Here is a 16,888-nt window from a genome sequence, read left to right as displayed (position 1 = left end):
TTCCCTCCCTGAATGCCCCAAACCACTTTCAGGGTTTCCAGGCCTCCTCCACAGTCTGTCCTCCCCAACGGGCCCTGCCACCAGATAACCCCTCACCAGAGGAAAGGCAGATGGAGCCAGGACACATGGATCCCACACAAGGCCCCTTACAGTACCCATGATAAACTGAGGCACTGAAAGGCCAAGCAACAGGCACAAGACAATCCAGGATAGCAGGGTCTGCTTCCTCGCCAGACAGAACCTTCTTGGGTCTATATGGGAATTCTCACCCCTGGTACCCAGCCAGTGGCCTCTGCCCCCTTGGCATTGTGTGCTGAGGATTGAGCTACTGACTGGTGCCCTAGCCCACAGGACTGGTCTAATAACAGCTGGCATCGTAGTTCACCACCTTGGCTCTTCCCTTGGCCCTATGAGTCACTCTGATGGGTGAGGAGGAGGGAGCAGGGCCTGCAAACAGGAGGAGGAGGCAAACAGGTGAGGAGGCAGGGAGGCTCAGTGGTGTGCAAACAGGGGCCAAGGCAGGAAGCTGAGGTCAACTGGCCCCCACCACAACTGTGGCCCTTAACTGCACTCTCCTCCCAGGTGATGGTCATTGGCCAACCTCACCTGCCCAGCCTCAAGGTGGCTGAGAGGGCCCTGCCCTGGCCTGTGCCAAGCCGGCAGGCAGAGCAGAGGCCTCCCAGGCTGCTGGTGAAGGAGGAAGGGAGGGGAAGAGGGAATGAGGCACTGTGGTGATTTCCATGGCGATGATTATTCGGCTGGCTCTTTGGCCTTATTGATTTTCAGACTTCATGGAGTAAGGAACAACAGTTTATCTCCTTCATCAAACAGAGGGGCGGAGTGAGGCCAGACACAGCCAGGCTCCCCGCTGTGCCTCCTTCTCAGAGAATGGAGGAGTCGCAAACCCTCCAGAGCCCTGGCCAGGGGTTCTGCAGCCCTGGGCCTGCCAGGCCAGTGCTACCCTCTGCAGGGCCCTGGAAGGTCAAAACAAAGCTTTCACTTAGGGGGACAGAAAGGGCCTGAGCCTTGTTCTCCTGCCGGGTTCCCCACTACCCCCAGGTAACTGGAACCCGCTACTCCCTCTGCCTGGGACTCAGTTTGTGCCTCTGTTCAGAGGGATCACAGCCCTCCTGTGGCTTTCCCTCACCCGCTGAGCACTGAGAACTCAAGTGGGTCACACTCTGTTGAGCTGATGGTGGTCCAAGAGCAGGTGTTCAGGCTTTAGCTCCTGTCCTTCGGGGGATAGAAAAGGTGAAGACGAGTCTGAGCCAACAAAACATGGGACTCTCACCTGCCTCCCGCCACCCGCGGATGGTTGGAGCAGTCCACGTCACATCCCAAAACTCACCCCAAAGAGGACCTTGGTGCAGAGGCTTCAAGGTAGAGTAAAAGGGTCTCCCTGTGGAACAGTGCCCCATCCCACCCATGCCCTCTCATCACCATAGCAACCCAGGCCCCCTAACAGGCAGGGGAGGCTATACTGAAGAGATCGATGGGAGGAACCTGGGGGTTCAACCTCCACTTCCACTGTGTCCGTCCCCAGAGGCCACATCTGGGTCCGTCCCTCCTTCCCTTCTAGAGGCTTTGGGCAGTGGTGGTATAAAGCACATTATCACCTGTACCCCCTAAAATCCCTATGACCCCAGCACTGAGGTATGTCCCGATGGCTGTGGGCTTCGAGGTAGCATTCAGAGCCCATCAGATGAATCACAGCATTACGTGCATCCTGCATGTCCACTGGGGCAGCAGTGCCAGTCAACACGCCCCAACAATAAGCAGGGGCATCGCTGGGTGGCCAGGTTTAGTAGGTAAGAAAATACAGACATGAAAGAGCCTCCCAACACCGCCCGGCCTGGGGAGCCCAGCGCTGCCCTCCAGTTCTGGCTGATGCCCATCTGCTGGATGGGACGGCCAAGCCGCGAGCGGGGAGCTCCTGAGTGGCCCACGGTCCAGCGTGGGGCAAGGTCTATTTTTGTCCCTTTGCTGTTGTTCATAACATCATATCACAGTCTGAGTAACTCGAACAAGAGAGAATTATTTTGGCTCGTGGTTCTGGAGGCCCAAGGGCCAAAATTGGTGATGGCCTTCCTGCTGGCAGGGTCCCAAGGCGGTGCAGGGCATTCCACGGTGTGAGATGGACAGGTGTGCATGTGTGTGTGGCCTCTGGTCTCTCTGCTCATAAAGCCACCAGAATTTAGTCATGGGAGCTCCACCCTGATGACCTTATCCAATCCTGATCACTTCCCAAAGGTACGCCCTCTAAACACTATCACCAGATGAAGTCTCCACCCTCTTGATTCCTCACTGTGGGGACAAAACTCGAACACATGAACCCTTGGGGGACACGTTCAAACCATACCCAAGCAGCCTGCAAGGGAGAACCACTTGCAACCACTGTCCCTCTCCAGGAAATTATGGGCTAGTTCCAAAGCTGGAACTAACCTTTAGGATGAAAGCAAGGCTGCTTGCTAATGGGTGGTCACATGATCTGCACGTGATGTTGGGTTAGAGAAAGAAAAACCCAGAATGATCAGACAGGGTCAGGTCTTCCTGGAGATGTGAGTTGAGCAGGAGTGGTGAATCACCACCAGTGTAGGTAGGTTTGGATGGGAAGGGGAAGGAAGGACAGCTATCCAGGCAGAGGGACCGCCTGAGCAAAGGCCTTAGAGGGAAGCCCCCATGGCAGGTGGCAAGAAGAGCAGGCACCAAACCAGAAGGTGGCGGCTAGGGATGAGGGGCGAGGCTGGGTGGGAGAACAGCACCGAAGTCTAGGCCTGATGAACTAGTAATGGGAATGACGTCAGGATCCTTAGCAAAGAGGTGGAGAGGAAACAGGACTCTAAGAGACATTTTGAAGGAACTAATACAAGGCCTCAGTGGGTGGACAGCAGGAGCCAGGAGAGTCAAGGCTTGAGGCCAAGAGATGAGGAAGACAGGGCCACCAACTGAAATGCAGTAGGTAGGAGTGGGGAGGTGGCAGGGTTGCTATGGCAAAGAGGTGACAGGGAACACCCTGAGGCAACCAGATCCTGGCTGACACTCTCCCTAGAGCCCTGCACTGACCAGTTGACCTCAAGGCCCCCACCCAAGGTGATTCACCATTCATGCGTGACTGGTAGGTGTCCTGTCCTGAGCCAGAAAACAATGAGGCTGGCGAGTTGAGGACAGATTCCCCCAGAAACCACCCCTGCTCTGCCCTCTCGGCTGTAGAGAACTGAGATGTGGCAGAGCCACCCTGGTCACGCATCATTCAGCAAGTAGCTATGGAGCACCTGCTTGGAGCCCTCCCTGCACCCAGGGCTGGGGGTGGGATTAGGGGCAGGGTGGGGTGGTCTTCGCACACTCCTGAACGTCCTGCCTTCTGCCAGCCAGGGCCCTTGGGGCCAGGAGTGGACCCATAGAGCTGGGAGAGCCAAGACCACACCAGCTGACCCTTAGGAAGCCCCTCTGGCTCCATACAGCAGAGGCCACAGCTGCCCTCTCTGGGCACCAAGCATGGAGAACCCTCACTATATGCCAGATCCCTGCCTCAGTTTCCCCTGGCTCCTGTGACAAGGTGCTACAAACTAGGTGGCTTACAACGTGGACCTGTTCTCTCACAGTTCTGCAAGTCTGGAGTCTGACATCCACGTGTCTGTAGGACTGTGTTTCCTCTGAAGGCTACAGGGGAGGGGACTTCCTTGCCTCTCCTGGTGCTGCCAGAAGTCCTGAGAGTTGCTTGGATTATAGACACATCACTCTGGTCTCTGCCCCCCATTGCCACAGGGCCATCTCCCTGTTCACATCCTCTTCCTCTGTGCGGTTCTATGGCTGCTTTTGAGGTGCAACAACTGAGCTGAGTGGTCATGACAGAGACCTCTGGCCCACAAAACCTAAATGACCCACCAAGCCTAAATGACCCACTATCTCCCTTTACAGAAAACGTTGCTGACCCCATCTCTAGAATATTCACAGCATGACCCGGAAGCGATCAAAGAAAGATGGCCCATCTCCTTCTGTTTCTGCAAAGGTTCTGATGATCAGATGATCTCTCGTCTCTAAAGCCTCCTGCCTCCTAGGGCTAGGGTGGGAGGTTTAATGAGCTAATTCATGTTAAGCATTAACCAGGGCGTACGCACATAATAAGCAGACAGTAAATGTTAGCTGTTATTATTACTATCATTTTTCCAACATTCTCAGGAAGATAGAGGACCAGAAGCAGGGAGGAAACCCCGTCCCCACCTTAATTTGAGAATGCACCCCCCCCACATACACACACACACTCTTGTATTCCAGGAAGTGACTGGCCCCATTTTATAGCTGGACAAAGTAAGGCCTGCTAAGTCCAAGGGTCTCAGTCTGGCCCACCATGAAACAGAGACAGCTCTGTGGTCCAAGTCTCTAAGGTCCTGTGACTCCCCAGTCCTGCCCCCTTCTCACACACTGCTCCTGCCAGTTCTGATCCCTGAGTACGCAGGCAGTGGACAGCCAGGGTCTCTTGGGCCCCCAGCTCCCTGTGCACCTCCCCACTGGCTCTCAGAGGCGAGGCTGATTGCTTCCATGCAATTTGAATTAATCTCAAGCTTCAGGTGGAGCTTGGCTAATCAGGGGAGACAAGACACCGAAGTGGGTGCAATCAAATTAACAACGCCACAGCCCTGGCTCTTTAAGAAGGGAAAAAAACAAAGCAGCCACCAGAAGCCCCCACCCCCCAGCCTCCCCCAGGGGAAGCCCAGAGCTGCCACCACCCAGCTGAGCAAAGCCTCTCCCACCCACCCGGGGCCCAGCACCCACAGGCCCACAATGCCCCTTTGTGGCGGCTTATCTCACGCCACCAAACAGGGCTCCTGTTCTTGTCAGGAGCTTGTTAACAAGGAGCAGAGACACAGCCTTTGGGGAAGAGCAGGGGGCTCTGGGCTGTGGGGAGAGGGGCCCACTCTCCTCTCTCGGCTGCCTGTAATCTCCCAGAAACAAAAGGAGATGCCAGCCCGAGCCAGAGGCTGCCTTCTCCCCTGACTAGGTGGGTTGGCAGAGCGCTCGGGCTTCAGGGCACCCGTGGTTTCCAGGAAAAGCGTTTTCCTGAGGGCAAAGAAGAGGAGGTCCAAGAATGCACACCAGAGGCGTTCTTTTTAGCGAAAAGCTCTGTGAGACTCCTGAAAAGATTTCAGTTAGGCTTTCAGAAGAACTTCCCAAGAAAGCAAAGGCCCTTCCTTGGAGACAGTGAAGAATCCCAGGATGTCGCTGCCTTCTCCAATCCTGTTAGCTTTGGGGCTGACCCAGCTGGAACAGGGGAAACACCAGAGGGCATGGAAGAGGGTTCATCCAGCCCCATGGCTCTTCCCCAACACCCCCTGCACATGTGAGGACTCCCGGAGGCAGGCGGAGGTGGCTCCTAAGGAATGCAGAGGCCAGTCCCCCAAACCCCTGCCCAGAGCCCCTAAACCAGAGCCTCTGCACGTGCCATCTATGCCACAGTACCTTCTAAAGCTTCCAGGTGGCTCTCATGTGCAGCCGGGCCTAAGAACCTCCCCCACCCTCTCCCCGATCACCTGGCTGAGAGCGCATCAGCCCTGGATCCCCGGCTCCCCGATCTTTATCCCCAAGCCAGCCTGCAGCTCTCCTGAGCTGGGCTCCGGCCTCCCGTCCCCTGCACCCACCGTGCTTGGACAGTGTCACAGTGTGACAGCCACAGACAGCTGGCTTCGGCCCTGGCTCTGCCACTTACCAGCCAGTGACCTTGGGCTATTTGCTTCTCCAAGCCTCAGTTTGCCCAGTGTAAAGTGGAAATAAAAATAGGGTTAATGGGAGTGTTTAGTGAATGGTGCGTGTCCAGAGCTCAGAGCAGCGCGTGGACACAGCGCGTCCTCAGTGAGATCAACCGCGCTGCCTTAGTGTACCCGACCCCAAGAATGGGTGGTGGTGTGCCACCATGGAAGGTGACTTTCCAGGTCTCTCAGGCATCACGTCAGCCCCTCCTGCCGCTCCTGGTGTCCTCCTCCCGCTTCCTCCACATTCTCCTTCCCACACACGCTGCTCTTCTCTGGGTATTCACAACAGAAGCTTCCCTCCCTGGTGATTTGGGGACTGTCAGAAACACCAGCTGAGCTCCGATCACCAAGGAAGCGAGGGAGGGAGACAGACGCACGGAGAGCCTGGCTCCTTGCCCCTACTCCTGCCCCAAGCCCCAGACTGCGCCTCTCTAGTTTTCAGCCTCCTTCTGTACCTCTCCCAAGATTCATCCAGAGCAGGGTGATGGGGGGCAGGCAGGAGAAGGCTGAGCTGAAACTAAAGAAAAGGGAGCTGGTGAATTGTCAGGAGACATGAAAGTTGGTCTCCTTGCTGTCCTCACTAACTGTGTGACCTCAGACAAATCACTTAACCTCTCTGAGCTTTCATTTCTTCATTGATAATGGCAGAGATAATAGGCCCTAGGTCACCTCCTTAACAAGAATAAAGCTTGCTGCAAAAGTGCTTTTTAAACTGCAAAGAGCAGGCTCCTCCCTGCTCAGGGGGTGGGACTTCATAGGAAGGAGGAAACTGAAGAACACAGCAGGGTCCACATAGGCGCAGTTTGTGATCCCCAAGGCAGTGTCTAGGGACCCTGGGACGCCACCTCCAAGCCTAGGGGTCGGTGGGAAAGTGTGTGGTTGCTGGGGGTGAGTAAGGCGGCAGAGCTGTCTCATGGTCTTTTAAAAATCTATCAGCCTCTCACATCAAATTAAAATGTAAATAGCAGCTGGTCCGGGCAGGACCTGGGGGTGACAGGAGCCGGCCTGCGAGTAATTTCACAGACGGGAACCGGTTACATTGGATTCTGACAACTGTCTTGTTTCTGAAATTGATTTCCTCTCCCCTCCGCTGGCGGCCCTGGGGGGCCCTGGAGTGAGGGGAGGGGCGTGCCTCCCCGGCTCCTGCCCATGAGGCCCCACCGGACAGAGCAGGTCAGGACCGGGACGAAGAAACCAGGGATTTCTGCCGCCGAAGGCAATGGCCCAGGCCCGTTGAGGGTCCTCCCTGCCCTGGAGTGAGTGGACAGCAGCCCTGGGCGGGCTGCCCAGTGCTGGGGATGCTGCCGCCCTGGGTGGCTCACAGTCAGACCCAGGAGATGGCTACTGTGCTGTAGGCGTGCCCCGTAGGGGACTCCAGAGAGTGTCTGCGTGCAACGTGGGGTGTCCCTGGAAGTCGCCTGGACACCTCTTTGCCTTCTGCCACTTGCAGGGTGGAACATTGCGTGGACTCTGGGCTGAGACAGGCCAGCCCCATGCGGGACTCACCGGGGACCCCACGGGAAGGGAGCTCACCACACCCCCGTGCCCAGCCCCTCCAGCTCCCAAGCCCCCGAAGTCCCCCTCCCCCACCCCCGTCTTTGTACAGAGAAATTCCTTTTCGCTGGTTGTTAATTGAGTCACATCGCAGGAAGCGACCAAGTCTGTCTGGTTAAAGCCTCTCGTTCCTGCGGGAGCAGCGGGAGCAGCGCGCTGCCCAGGTGGCCATCATCAGCATTTTCCACGCAGGACTCAGCCTCATGCCTACAGTCCCCCCAGCTCCCCTACCTGGGCCCCTAAGGCTGCAGTCCCTGCTGTCCACCCAGCGCCACAGCGAGACCAAGGCCAAATTTCACTTCTCAAAGCCAGACTATGTGCAGGGCAGGCGGGCAGACGGACGGCAGGCAACCACAGCCTACAGGGGAAAGAACCACCTGCTGGAAGCCTCAGTTTTCCTGTTTGAAAACTGGGTATAATAATACTTCTTATGGTTGGGGTTGGGAGGAATCCTTGCAAATGAGCCAAGAGGCAAAGGCATCCAGCTTACTGGATCCATCATGAGCATCACGGACATTGCATTGGCTTCATGGTAAGGGTGACGGCAGTGACGGCCTCTGTGCCTGCCCATGTGTGACTGACTGTGGGACTGTGACTCAGAATCCGTGTTCTTGCAGGTGGATGTCTGCACATGAACACCTCCAGGGGAGTTCTTGGGGTTCTCCCTCAACCCAGAAAGTCTCTATACAGGGAGGGTCCGTGGTGCTCATTACTGCCATTCAGTGGAACAGGGAGTCCTTGTGGCCCAGAGTAAGAGGAAGTGGGGGCAAGCTCCTGTTGCCCTGGTCTCCTCTCTAGAAGCCCAGCTGTGCAGCAGCTGGGAGGCCCCCGTTCAAGGGCATAGGGCGCAGGAGAGGACTGCAGGCCTCAGGGGCACAGAGGAGAGGTCTCCGTTCTGGTTTGCTGGTGGGAGGATTGTGAGGCAGGGAGAATAGAGGAGTGTTCCCTGCTGCTTGTCCAGGACAAGGGACTGAAGACCCCTATATGACAGGAGATGCATATATCCTGAGCCATGCGATCATCTTCCTAAACAGCCAACCAGTTCCCCAGGGCCATTCTTCCTCTCCCCTGAGACCCAGACACCCCTAAGACCCAGAGACAGGGGCTTAGATCCAGGCCCCCCAGCTCTTCTCTGCAACACTCCCCAGTCTCCCCTCGCTCATAAGAGAGCTTACTGTCCCACATGGCAGGAACTACTAGAAAATTCCTTCTTGGGCCAAACAGGAGGCCTACCCATCTGCCTTTGCAGCATGACCCCATCAATCCCTGCAGTTCACACATTCCCAGCTTCTAGAACCATGTGAAGTCCAGTCATCTTCCTGGCCAGAGCCCAGCTGGTCCACGTCCTCTGTCAAGGAGAGTATCTAGAACAGGACATAACGTTCCATGGGCAGCCTGAGCTTGTAACTGATAGTCCTACAGAGATGGGGGTAGGTCTGCCTGCATGGCCTTCCCAGCCACATCAGTAGTGTGGCTGTGGGTATGGGGTTGGGTTGGGTTGGGTTTTTTAAGACAGAGTCTCACTGTGTTGCCCAGGTTGGGTCTTGAGTCCCTGAGCCCAAGTGATCTTCCCAGGTAGCTGGGACTTGGGTATGCACCATCACACCTGCTTCCCATTTTTTTTTAATTTGTTCTTTTTAGTTATACATGACAGTAGACTCTGCTGCTTGCTAGTGAAGTGACCTTGAGCAAATCACTTCCTGTGCAAGCTCAGTTTCTCCATTTGTAGAAGAAAGGGTCAGTGTGGGTGACCTAGACCAGTGCTGCTCAGCAGAGCCATAGCAGAAGTCATATATGGAATTTAAAATCTTCCAGTTATCACGTATTCAAGAGTAAAAGAGAAACAGGTAAGATTAATGGTAATAGTGTATTAACTCCATCTCTCTAAAATATTAAGATGTAATCAATGTAAAACATATTAATGAAATAGTTTACATTGTTTTTTTCTCTTTCCACATTTTCAAAATTTGGTGTCTAACATTTGCAGTGCAATTGGAGCAGCTATGTTTCAAGAACCCAAACCCACATGTTGCCGGTTGGTGGTTCCATACTTAGCAAAGCAGGTCTTCAACCAAATGCAATGATCCTGTGAAATAGTGGAGCCAGCGACATCTTAAGTCAGTAGCTGGGTGCGCACGGACATATCTGATGCTTTCCCTGGAACAGTAGCAAGCAGGAGAGTCTTGGGGGTGGCTGTGGAACCCAGGGTTCTTGCATATGGCTGTGTGGCAGGCATTATACATATACACACTCATTTCATCCTCACAATTGTTTTGTGGGGTGCAGAGGTTAACTTGAATGTGCCCAAGGCCACATAGCTGGTACTAATAGAACTAGAACTTTCAGGTCTACTGGCCCCCAAGCCCTGCACGCTCTTCTCCTGCATAGCAGCTCCCCTGAGCCAGTCCAGAGGTACTGGGCAGTAAGGAGAACATTGGGGTGTGTTGTGTTGCTTATTGTGTGGGCACAGTGAACAGCCAACTAGTGAAACCCTGCCCCAGGCTCCAGATGGGGTTGTTACACAGAACTAAGGGATAAAGGACCTCTGAGGACCCTGCTGTCTGTGTCTGCCTACATGTCTATGTGAACAACACTGATAGGAAAGATAAGTTCCCTGAAATGGTACTGACATGTGGATACACAGGTGGTGCACTGACCAAAGATTCACAGACTAGGAGTGAGTGAGGTCTGAAAGCTGGCCTCTGCTCCACTGGCTAAGTTGTGCCTCCTGGCACCAGGCTGCATCGAGTCAGAGGCGCCTTTGTGCTTCCCAGATAGGCCCTAGACAGGCTGCTGCAGGCGAGCTCGGAAAGCAGGACAGAGATGCAAGTTTCTCACCCTGGTGCAGAGCTGTGAAGTCCTCCCTGCGAGGAAAGCGTCTACCTTTCCCTGCCCTTTTGCAGACTCTGACCTGTGCTGAGGTTTGGCCCTCCCTCCACCCGCCTCTCTCTCTCTCTCTCTCTCTCTCTCTCTCTCTCTCTCTCTCTCTCTCACACACACACACACACACACACACACACACACACACACACACACCTCTCCCCAGGAACAGGATTCCTCCTCCCCAGGACAGGACAACCTCAGGACCCAACCAACCCAGGGGTGGGTCCCCAGGCCTCGGGTCACTCCTTTTAGGAAGAGCAGAGACAGCCCCGTGCCTCCCCCACGCCCCAGCATCTTGCTCCTCCAGTAAAAATGGAGGCATCTGCAATGCGAGCCCCGACTTGTTGACGTAAAGCCTCACTCTATATTCCACCCAGGTTTATACGAGTGAATTATGCAAATCTTTGATGGAAAAATATTCCTCCACACATCCTTGAGAGTGTAAAACCTTAGTCAATAATTCATACTCGGATGTCTCTGACTGCAGGCTTTTTCTTCATTATAACTTGCACCTCGTTATTTGTCTTTCGCGTTTTATTGTATATCCTAGTGTAATGCTGTGCATTATAAAATTTATCAGCTTCATTATTTGATGAGCCGGGGCTGGGGAATGTGCTGGGGCCTGGGGCCAGGGCTGGCCTCCACATCAAATCCCGCATGACAAGATAGCAGAGGAGGCGGCTGTCTGCTCGACATGACTTCAGGGAGCCAGAAAGGGCCCATCATCCCCCGGCACCTGTTCCAAATGTCCCCCTTCTCCCCTGGCTGGTGTCTCAGGTCAGGCCCTTCCAGTCCTGTGGCTTCCTTCCTTTCTCCAAAGGCGTATTTGCCCATAAAAATCAGATGTCCCTGGAGAGTTAACTGGGAAGAACTTTGAGTAGGGCTTTAAAACAGGAGGGGAGAGAAATCCTGAAAACACTGGGAAGAAAAGGGACAGCCACTGAGATAGAGCCAAGACATGGTGCCAGGAAACAGGCAGGGGCAGAGAACCAGTTCTGAGCAGAGAGAAGACAGAGTCCCTCTTTGCACCACTGCCCAAACGGGCCAGCGATGGGGCTCCGCAGAGCCCAGTGTGAGGAGGGCTCCTCCCCTGAATGCCGCGGTGGGCGGGGCGTCTGATTTCTGCATCCAAGGACGGGTTTCTCGCCATCTGCTCCTGGACCACCCTCCCGGGACAAGAGCCACTGGGCACCTGCAGTCTGAGAGGCAAGTTTTCCCAGAAAGGTGGCGAGAAAAAGAGAAGCACAAGGAGGGTCCCCAGTCGCATCAGGCCACTTACTTTCTGGGCCTGCCCTGAAGATTGCTGCCTCTCGGCCTTTGCTCAGGCAGTTCCCCTCCCTGCTATGCCAGGTCTCTGTCCTCCTCAGGTCCCTAGGGGTGCAAGGGGCACTTCTTCCAGTTGCCATTCCTGACTGCGGCCACGGGTTTGTTGCCTATTCTCATCCCGGAATGCGACTCCCTGCCACCAGAGGTCATTCTCCTCCTGTTCAGTTACTCCAGAACCCAGCACAGGACCTGGCACAGAGTAGGTCTCAATGAATGTTTGTGAGATCGCTGGATGGTGCCTTCCCAGACACCCCTAGTCAAGTGAATTTCTCCTGAGCTGGGTGGGCACGCATCCCACACCCCACCTAATGTGCACACTGCCCACCAGGCATCAGTCCTCCCCGCCCTACCTCCAGGAGGCAAGGACCCTGACTCATTGTCATGTGTACCCTCAAGCCCCACAAGGTGCCTCGTGATGGCCTAAATGCTCAGTGCACATTGGTTGAGTTGCACAGAGAAAAAGGGACAGGACTTTATGGGTTCCTGCCAGTCTCCTCTGCCTCTCCCCTCCCAGAGGAAGGACCAGTGGTTGACCAGAGTCCTGTCAGGGCCGTGGAGGGGTCTCATGATGACCAGCCTGGGTGGTTTCTTGGTGACTTCCTCAGGACAAGGGTCAGGGAGGGGTGGAGTGGGGACCCGTGAGCGCCGCTGAGAGATGTCATTGCCGTGGTGCTGTTCAAGGGCTTACTGCGGTATTTTGTTGGAAAGCGCAGGATGGAAATAAAGAAGCTTTAGCTGTACAGACAAGTGGAGACCCCAGCTTCAGCGGAGGGGTCCTAACCTGGGCTCCAGAGCCTGCCCAGGAGCTCTGTAGATTTGATTTGGTGAGACCGGCGAATTTGAGTGTGTGTAGGGCGCTGGAGATCACATCTTCTATTCTCTAACCTCTAGCTGAAATTTCGTATTTCCTTCCATTGAAAACATAAGCCACAAACCACATCAGTAATAGTATGTGTGACTGTCACCAGTAGAAATCCACAGATATTTTCACGTCATATCAATTTGTTGCAGACATCTCAAAATATCATTTGTGCTCGTCACTAGCACAAAAGGGCAGAAAAATAAGACAGTAATTATAAGACCTGCTGGTAGATCTTATTTCATTGAAGAGTAATAGAGAAGCACGCTTATGTGATATACAGTATCCAAAGTCTGCTTTTTTAAATGTTTTAATATTCACATAACCATATTTCAATAATAACCTGTTTCCCTTTTAATTCTATGTATGCTGTGCATGTAAAATAACTCCAAAACCAAGTCGACTGACATCACCAAAGGGGTCCAGGGAATGTACAAAGTCCTGGGTGAGGCTTCCCCAGGCACGGGTGCAGGGGAGAAACAGGGACAGGCTTCCCGCAAGGATCTCATCCTTATCGACCCTCTCCAGGGGCCTAGGGGTGGGGTGGCTGAGGGCAGAGCTTCTGCAGCACGTGCGCCTCCCCAGGTTGATCTTGAGACCCTCACGGTCCCGTGCACCTCTTCCCCTCCCCAGTCCCAGCCATGATCACCTCCCATCCCAACACCACCATCGCCATCAAGGGCCACTCCAAGGAGCTGAACTGCACCGCCCGGGGTGAGCGGCCTATCATCATCCGCTGGGAGAAAGGGGACACTGTCATCGACCCCGACCGAGTCATGCGCTACGCCATAGCCACCAAGGACAACGGTGATGAGGTTGTCTCCACGTTGAAGGTGAGCACCCAGTCCCAGCCCCAGGCCCCAGGGACCCTGACTCTCTGAAAGTGGGGAGCCCACCATGTCACATCTGTATCCAAAGGAGGTAAACTGGGAGTTTGGGAGACCCTGTCCTATACCTATTTCTGGTCTCCACCCAGGAATCTCTAGTTCAGACCTTACCACATCCCCTTTCTAACACTCCCACAACCATCAACTGTGTGGGTTCTTCAGCCCCACTTTCTAGTACTGCTCGGCTCCACTCCCTCTCCGGGGACCCCTGGCCCTTTCCTGCCTGCATGTACCCCTCCGCACTTCCAACCTTGGAACATTCTAGGAAGAGAAGACCTTGATGAAACCCCTTGGGGGTCCCCCTCCCAGAACAAGATGACCTTGCTGATACCTCTGGAGTGGCCCCCTTCAACTGCCGGGCTCTAACAGGCTCTCCCCGTTTCCTCCCTCTCCTGTCCCTGTGGGCCATCTCCCAGCTCAAGCCAGCTGACCGTGGGGACTCTGTGTTCTTCAGTTGCCATGCCATCAACTCGTACGGGGAGGACCGGGGCTTGATCCAGCTCACCGTGCAAGGTGCTTTCCCTGCCCACCTCCCTAGGGGCCAGCAGCCCGCAGCTAAGTCAGCCTCGAAGAGCAGGGGCATCTCCAGCACCATGGTGGGGGATGACGGGAAATGGCCTTGTGGGGGAAAGCTTCCTCCCCATCCCTCCAGCCCAGAGTAGGGAGATAGGACCTTTGCAGACACCTCAGAAGCAACCTCAGACCGCAGCCCCTAAGAATCAGTTGCTGGTTCCAGAAGGGGTTGGAGACCTGGTTCCTGGGCACATGCCACTAGAGGAGGTATGGGAAGGAAAATTCAAGTTAGAAAAGGTGGGTGATCTGCATGGGGTGGGGGACGAGGGGAGCAGGCCCTGAGCTCTGAGGAATGCCTGCAAAAGGGGTCTGCCCTCTCCCAGGCCGAGCAAGAGAGGCCTCAAGGCAGGAGCCCAAACCTGGCTTCTCAGCCTCTGAGCCCAGCTGCTGGCCTCCCTCAGCTCCAGGGTCCTTGGTTAGAACACTAATGACATCGACCACCAGGCACAATCAGGAGGCCAAGCTCCCTGCTGCCATCCTCACTTCTGTCCCTTCCCTGCTCCACCCCAGAGCCCCCGGACCCCCCTGAGCTGGAGATCCGGGAGGTGAAGGCCCGGAGCATGAACCTGCGCTGGACCCAGCGATTCGACGGGAACAGCATCATTACAGGCTTTGACATCGAATACAAGAACAAATCAGGTAGGTGCCCAGGCCACAGGCTCAGGGGCTCAGGGCTTGACCTCCCATGGCCCCGGATGTCACACGCCCTGCCTCTACCGCTCCGGTAGAACAGCCCCTGCCCATAAGGCAGACACACCAGCACCATCCAGTGCACAAGAGCCTGTGGTTTCCGAAGGGAGGAACGCTTAGCAGGCTAGGAACCCAGGACACAGACCACAGGACCCCCAGGTGATGGGGAAGATTGTCCCCAGGGAAATGCTCTCAAGAGCGAGCTAATTTAAAGCAACTTAAAGGTGCTGGACCCAGGACTGGGGGCCGTGTCTTTGGGGCATCATAGTTTGCACATGGGTGCTCCTGGTTTGGAGTGATGAGGGTGATTGGAGGTCAGAGAGCAGATCCTTCCCAAGAACAGCTCATGGGAATCAGAGTCTCTGGAGATGCTTGGATCTAAGTTTCCTGCTCCCAGAACTCTCCCAGAGCCCTCCTCTCAGGCCCAGCTGGGTCCGCGGGGTACTGCGGGGCAGTCATTCAGAGTCTGGAGACACCATGGTGGATCCCACGTCAGGTGGCAGGAATTGCACAGCAGGGCCTCAGAGGGCACCTATGTGGCTTCAAGGTAGGAGAAAAAAACACTTCTCACTCTGGATCCGTGTATACCTTCTGAATCCAATCCAACAAGCCCATGTTAGCTTCTCAGAATAATTTAAAAAGGGAGCACGGGAAGAGTCTGGAGCGCCCATCCTCCCGACCCGTCCCCACCAGCTCCAACTCATCTGCTGGGTCTGAACTTGGAACTCAGCCCCTCCCCCTGCTCCTCCCCCATGCTGCCCTGCTGCCCACTCCCCCTCCACTGACCCCTCTAATGTGTGGGAAACTTTCCTGGGGCTCCGCTCAGCAGGGTGCACGGAGAACATCACACATCTGGGGAGAAAGACAGAAGAGAGAGGAGAGGCTGCCGGGCAAGACACTCTTCTCACGTGCCTCTCCCAATTCCTTCTGGCTCCCCCAAAGGAAGAGGAACTGCCATCACCCACCCCAGAGCGAGGAATGGCAGGAGGGGCGGGCAGGAGAGAGGGTGGGGAAAGCTCAGTGTCACCTCCCCACTCCTGCAATGGCTTTGCACCATTAAAGGAAAAACTCACAGGGTACCAAGCCCTGTGAAGGCAGCTGGTCTTTTCCCCTACCTTGAGGCCCAGTCTGTTCCAGAACAGCCCACCCAGATGGGCGTCTGTCACATCTTGGCATTTAGGAGCAGGGGGCCGTGAGAACTGCAGCGTGCCGCTGTTGGATGCAGGCAGAGGCATGTTGGATGTACGGCTCAGCTTCCCCATCTGCAGAGTGGGAGCAGAATGCCTCCTCGCGCAACTGCTTGGGAATTAAAGAGAAAGAGTGAGGCTTTAACAAATGCAAGTTCCTCTCTGCCTTCTAATTCAAATACCTCATGCGACAATTTAGAGTCCTGTGGGACTTGCAGGCTGAAATATATGTCTGTCAGTCAGTCACATGTACCGAGTGCCAATATTTTTTTCTGCAGAATCATGCACCAGACATGTGGCAGGGAAAGGAAAAGAAATAGGAGAGAGAATATTGCCCTTGGAGCACACCATGCAGTTGGAGTGAGAAGGCACACTGCGCACACACACGCACACACACACTTTCAGAACCATTACACAGCACTCTTCCATCAAGCAAAGCACACCACAACCGTATTACGTGAGCCCTGCGGAAGGCATCCAAGGGAACATCCAAGGAGAACTCGAAGGAAGCAGCGGGTGCAGGTGCGGGTGTGTGGTGCGTCTGCGCCTCTCTGCACCCGTGGAAGGAAACTCATCTCCAGAGCCAAAGCCTTGGTCAGAGTTGTATGACCTTCCGCAACTGCCCAACATCTTCGGGCATCTTTTTATCTATAAAACAGAGACAGTGACACTGCATTGGCTCAGTGGTTGTGAGGATGGAACCTGGCCCATTGGAACCTTCCAAGTGTTCTGGTTGTATGCCTCCATCCCCCTCCCCCTCTGCCTCCTGCCCCAGACCGTATCCATCCTGGATCCTGACCCCCTCTTTGCCCTCCCTGTGCTTTTGCTGGGTTTTCTGCCACGTTGCTCATCGTGCTAATTTTCCAAGGGAAATTACCAAGCCTGCCCTTTTCTGAGCCATCCCACTCATGCTGACTTCTGCAGGCCCCAGGCAGCAGAGTAATAATACATGAATGCTGAATGATAAATAGCAGCGTCCACACAAATCTATCAGATGGCGCTGTGCAGATTTAAAATGCAGACGCTACATTTTGCCCCTATTAGCCAAGCAAGGAGCAGGGGTGTGTTGTCTGAGGATGGCCCTCCAAGCCCAGAAGGCTGGCTTGGGGGCTGTTCTGGCCCCAGTTCCGGAGCCAGCTTGGTGTGGCATGTCATTGTGTAGGAACTGGAGTGTGGCTGGTG

At 54.9% G+C, this 16,888-nt stretch overlaps 1 protein-coding gene across 3 annotated transcripts in view; it reads left to right on the top strand.

The window, feature by feature from the left end:
• The window catches only part of Dscaml1 (DS cell adhesion molecule like 1), a 321,654-nt gene that overhangs the window by 264,298 nt on the left and 40,468 nt on the right, over window positions 1-16,888 (top strand). For all 3 annotated transcript variants that reach the window (XM_047519513.1, XM_047519512.1, XM_047519514.1), the window contains exons 12-14: window positions 13,003-13,202; window positions 13,673-13,769; window positions 14,340-14,468. In XM_047519513.1, the coding sequence (XP_047375469.1) occupies window positions 13,003-13,202; window positions 13,673-13,769; window positions 14,340-14,468 (426 nt within the window). The remainder of the gene's footprint in view (window positions 1-13,002; window positions 13,203-13,672; window positions 13,770-14,339; window positions 14,469-16,888) is intronic.

This window comes from Sciurus carolinensis, chromosome 11 (genome assembly GCF_902686445.1).
Source record: "Sciurus carolinensis chromosome 11, mSciCar1.2, whole genome shotgun sequence".
Classification (NCBI taxonomy): Eukaryota; Metazoa; Chordata; class Mammalia; order Rodentia; family Sciuridae; genus Sciurus; species Sciurus carolinensis.
This window is presented reverse-complemented; position numbering and strand designations above follow the sequence as displayed.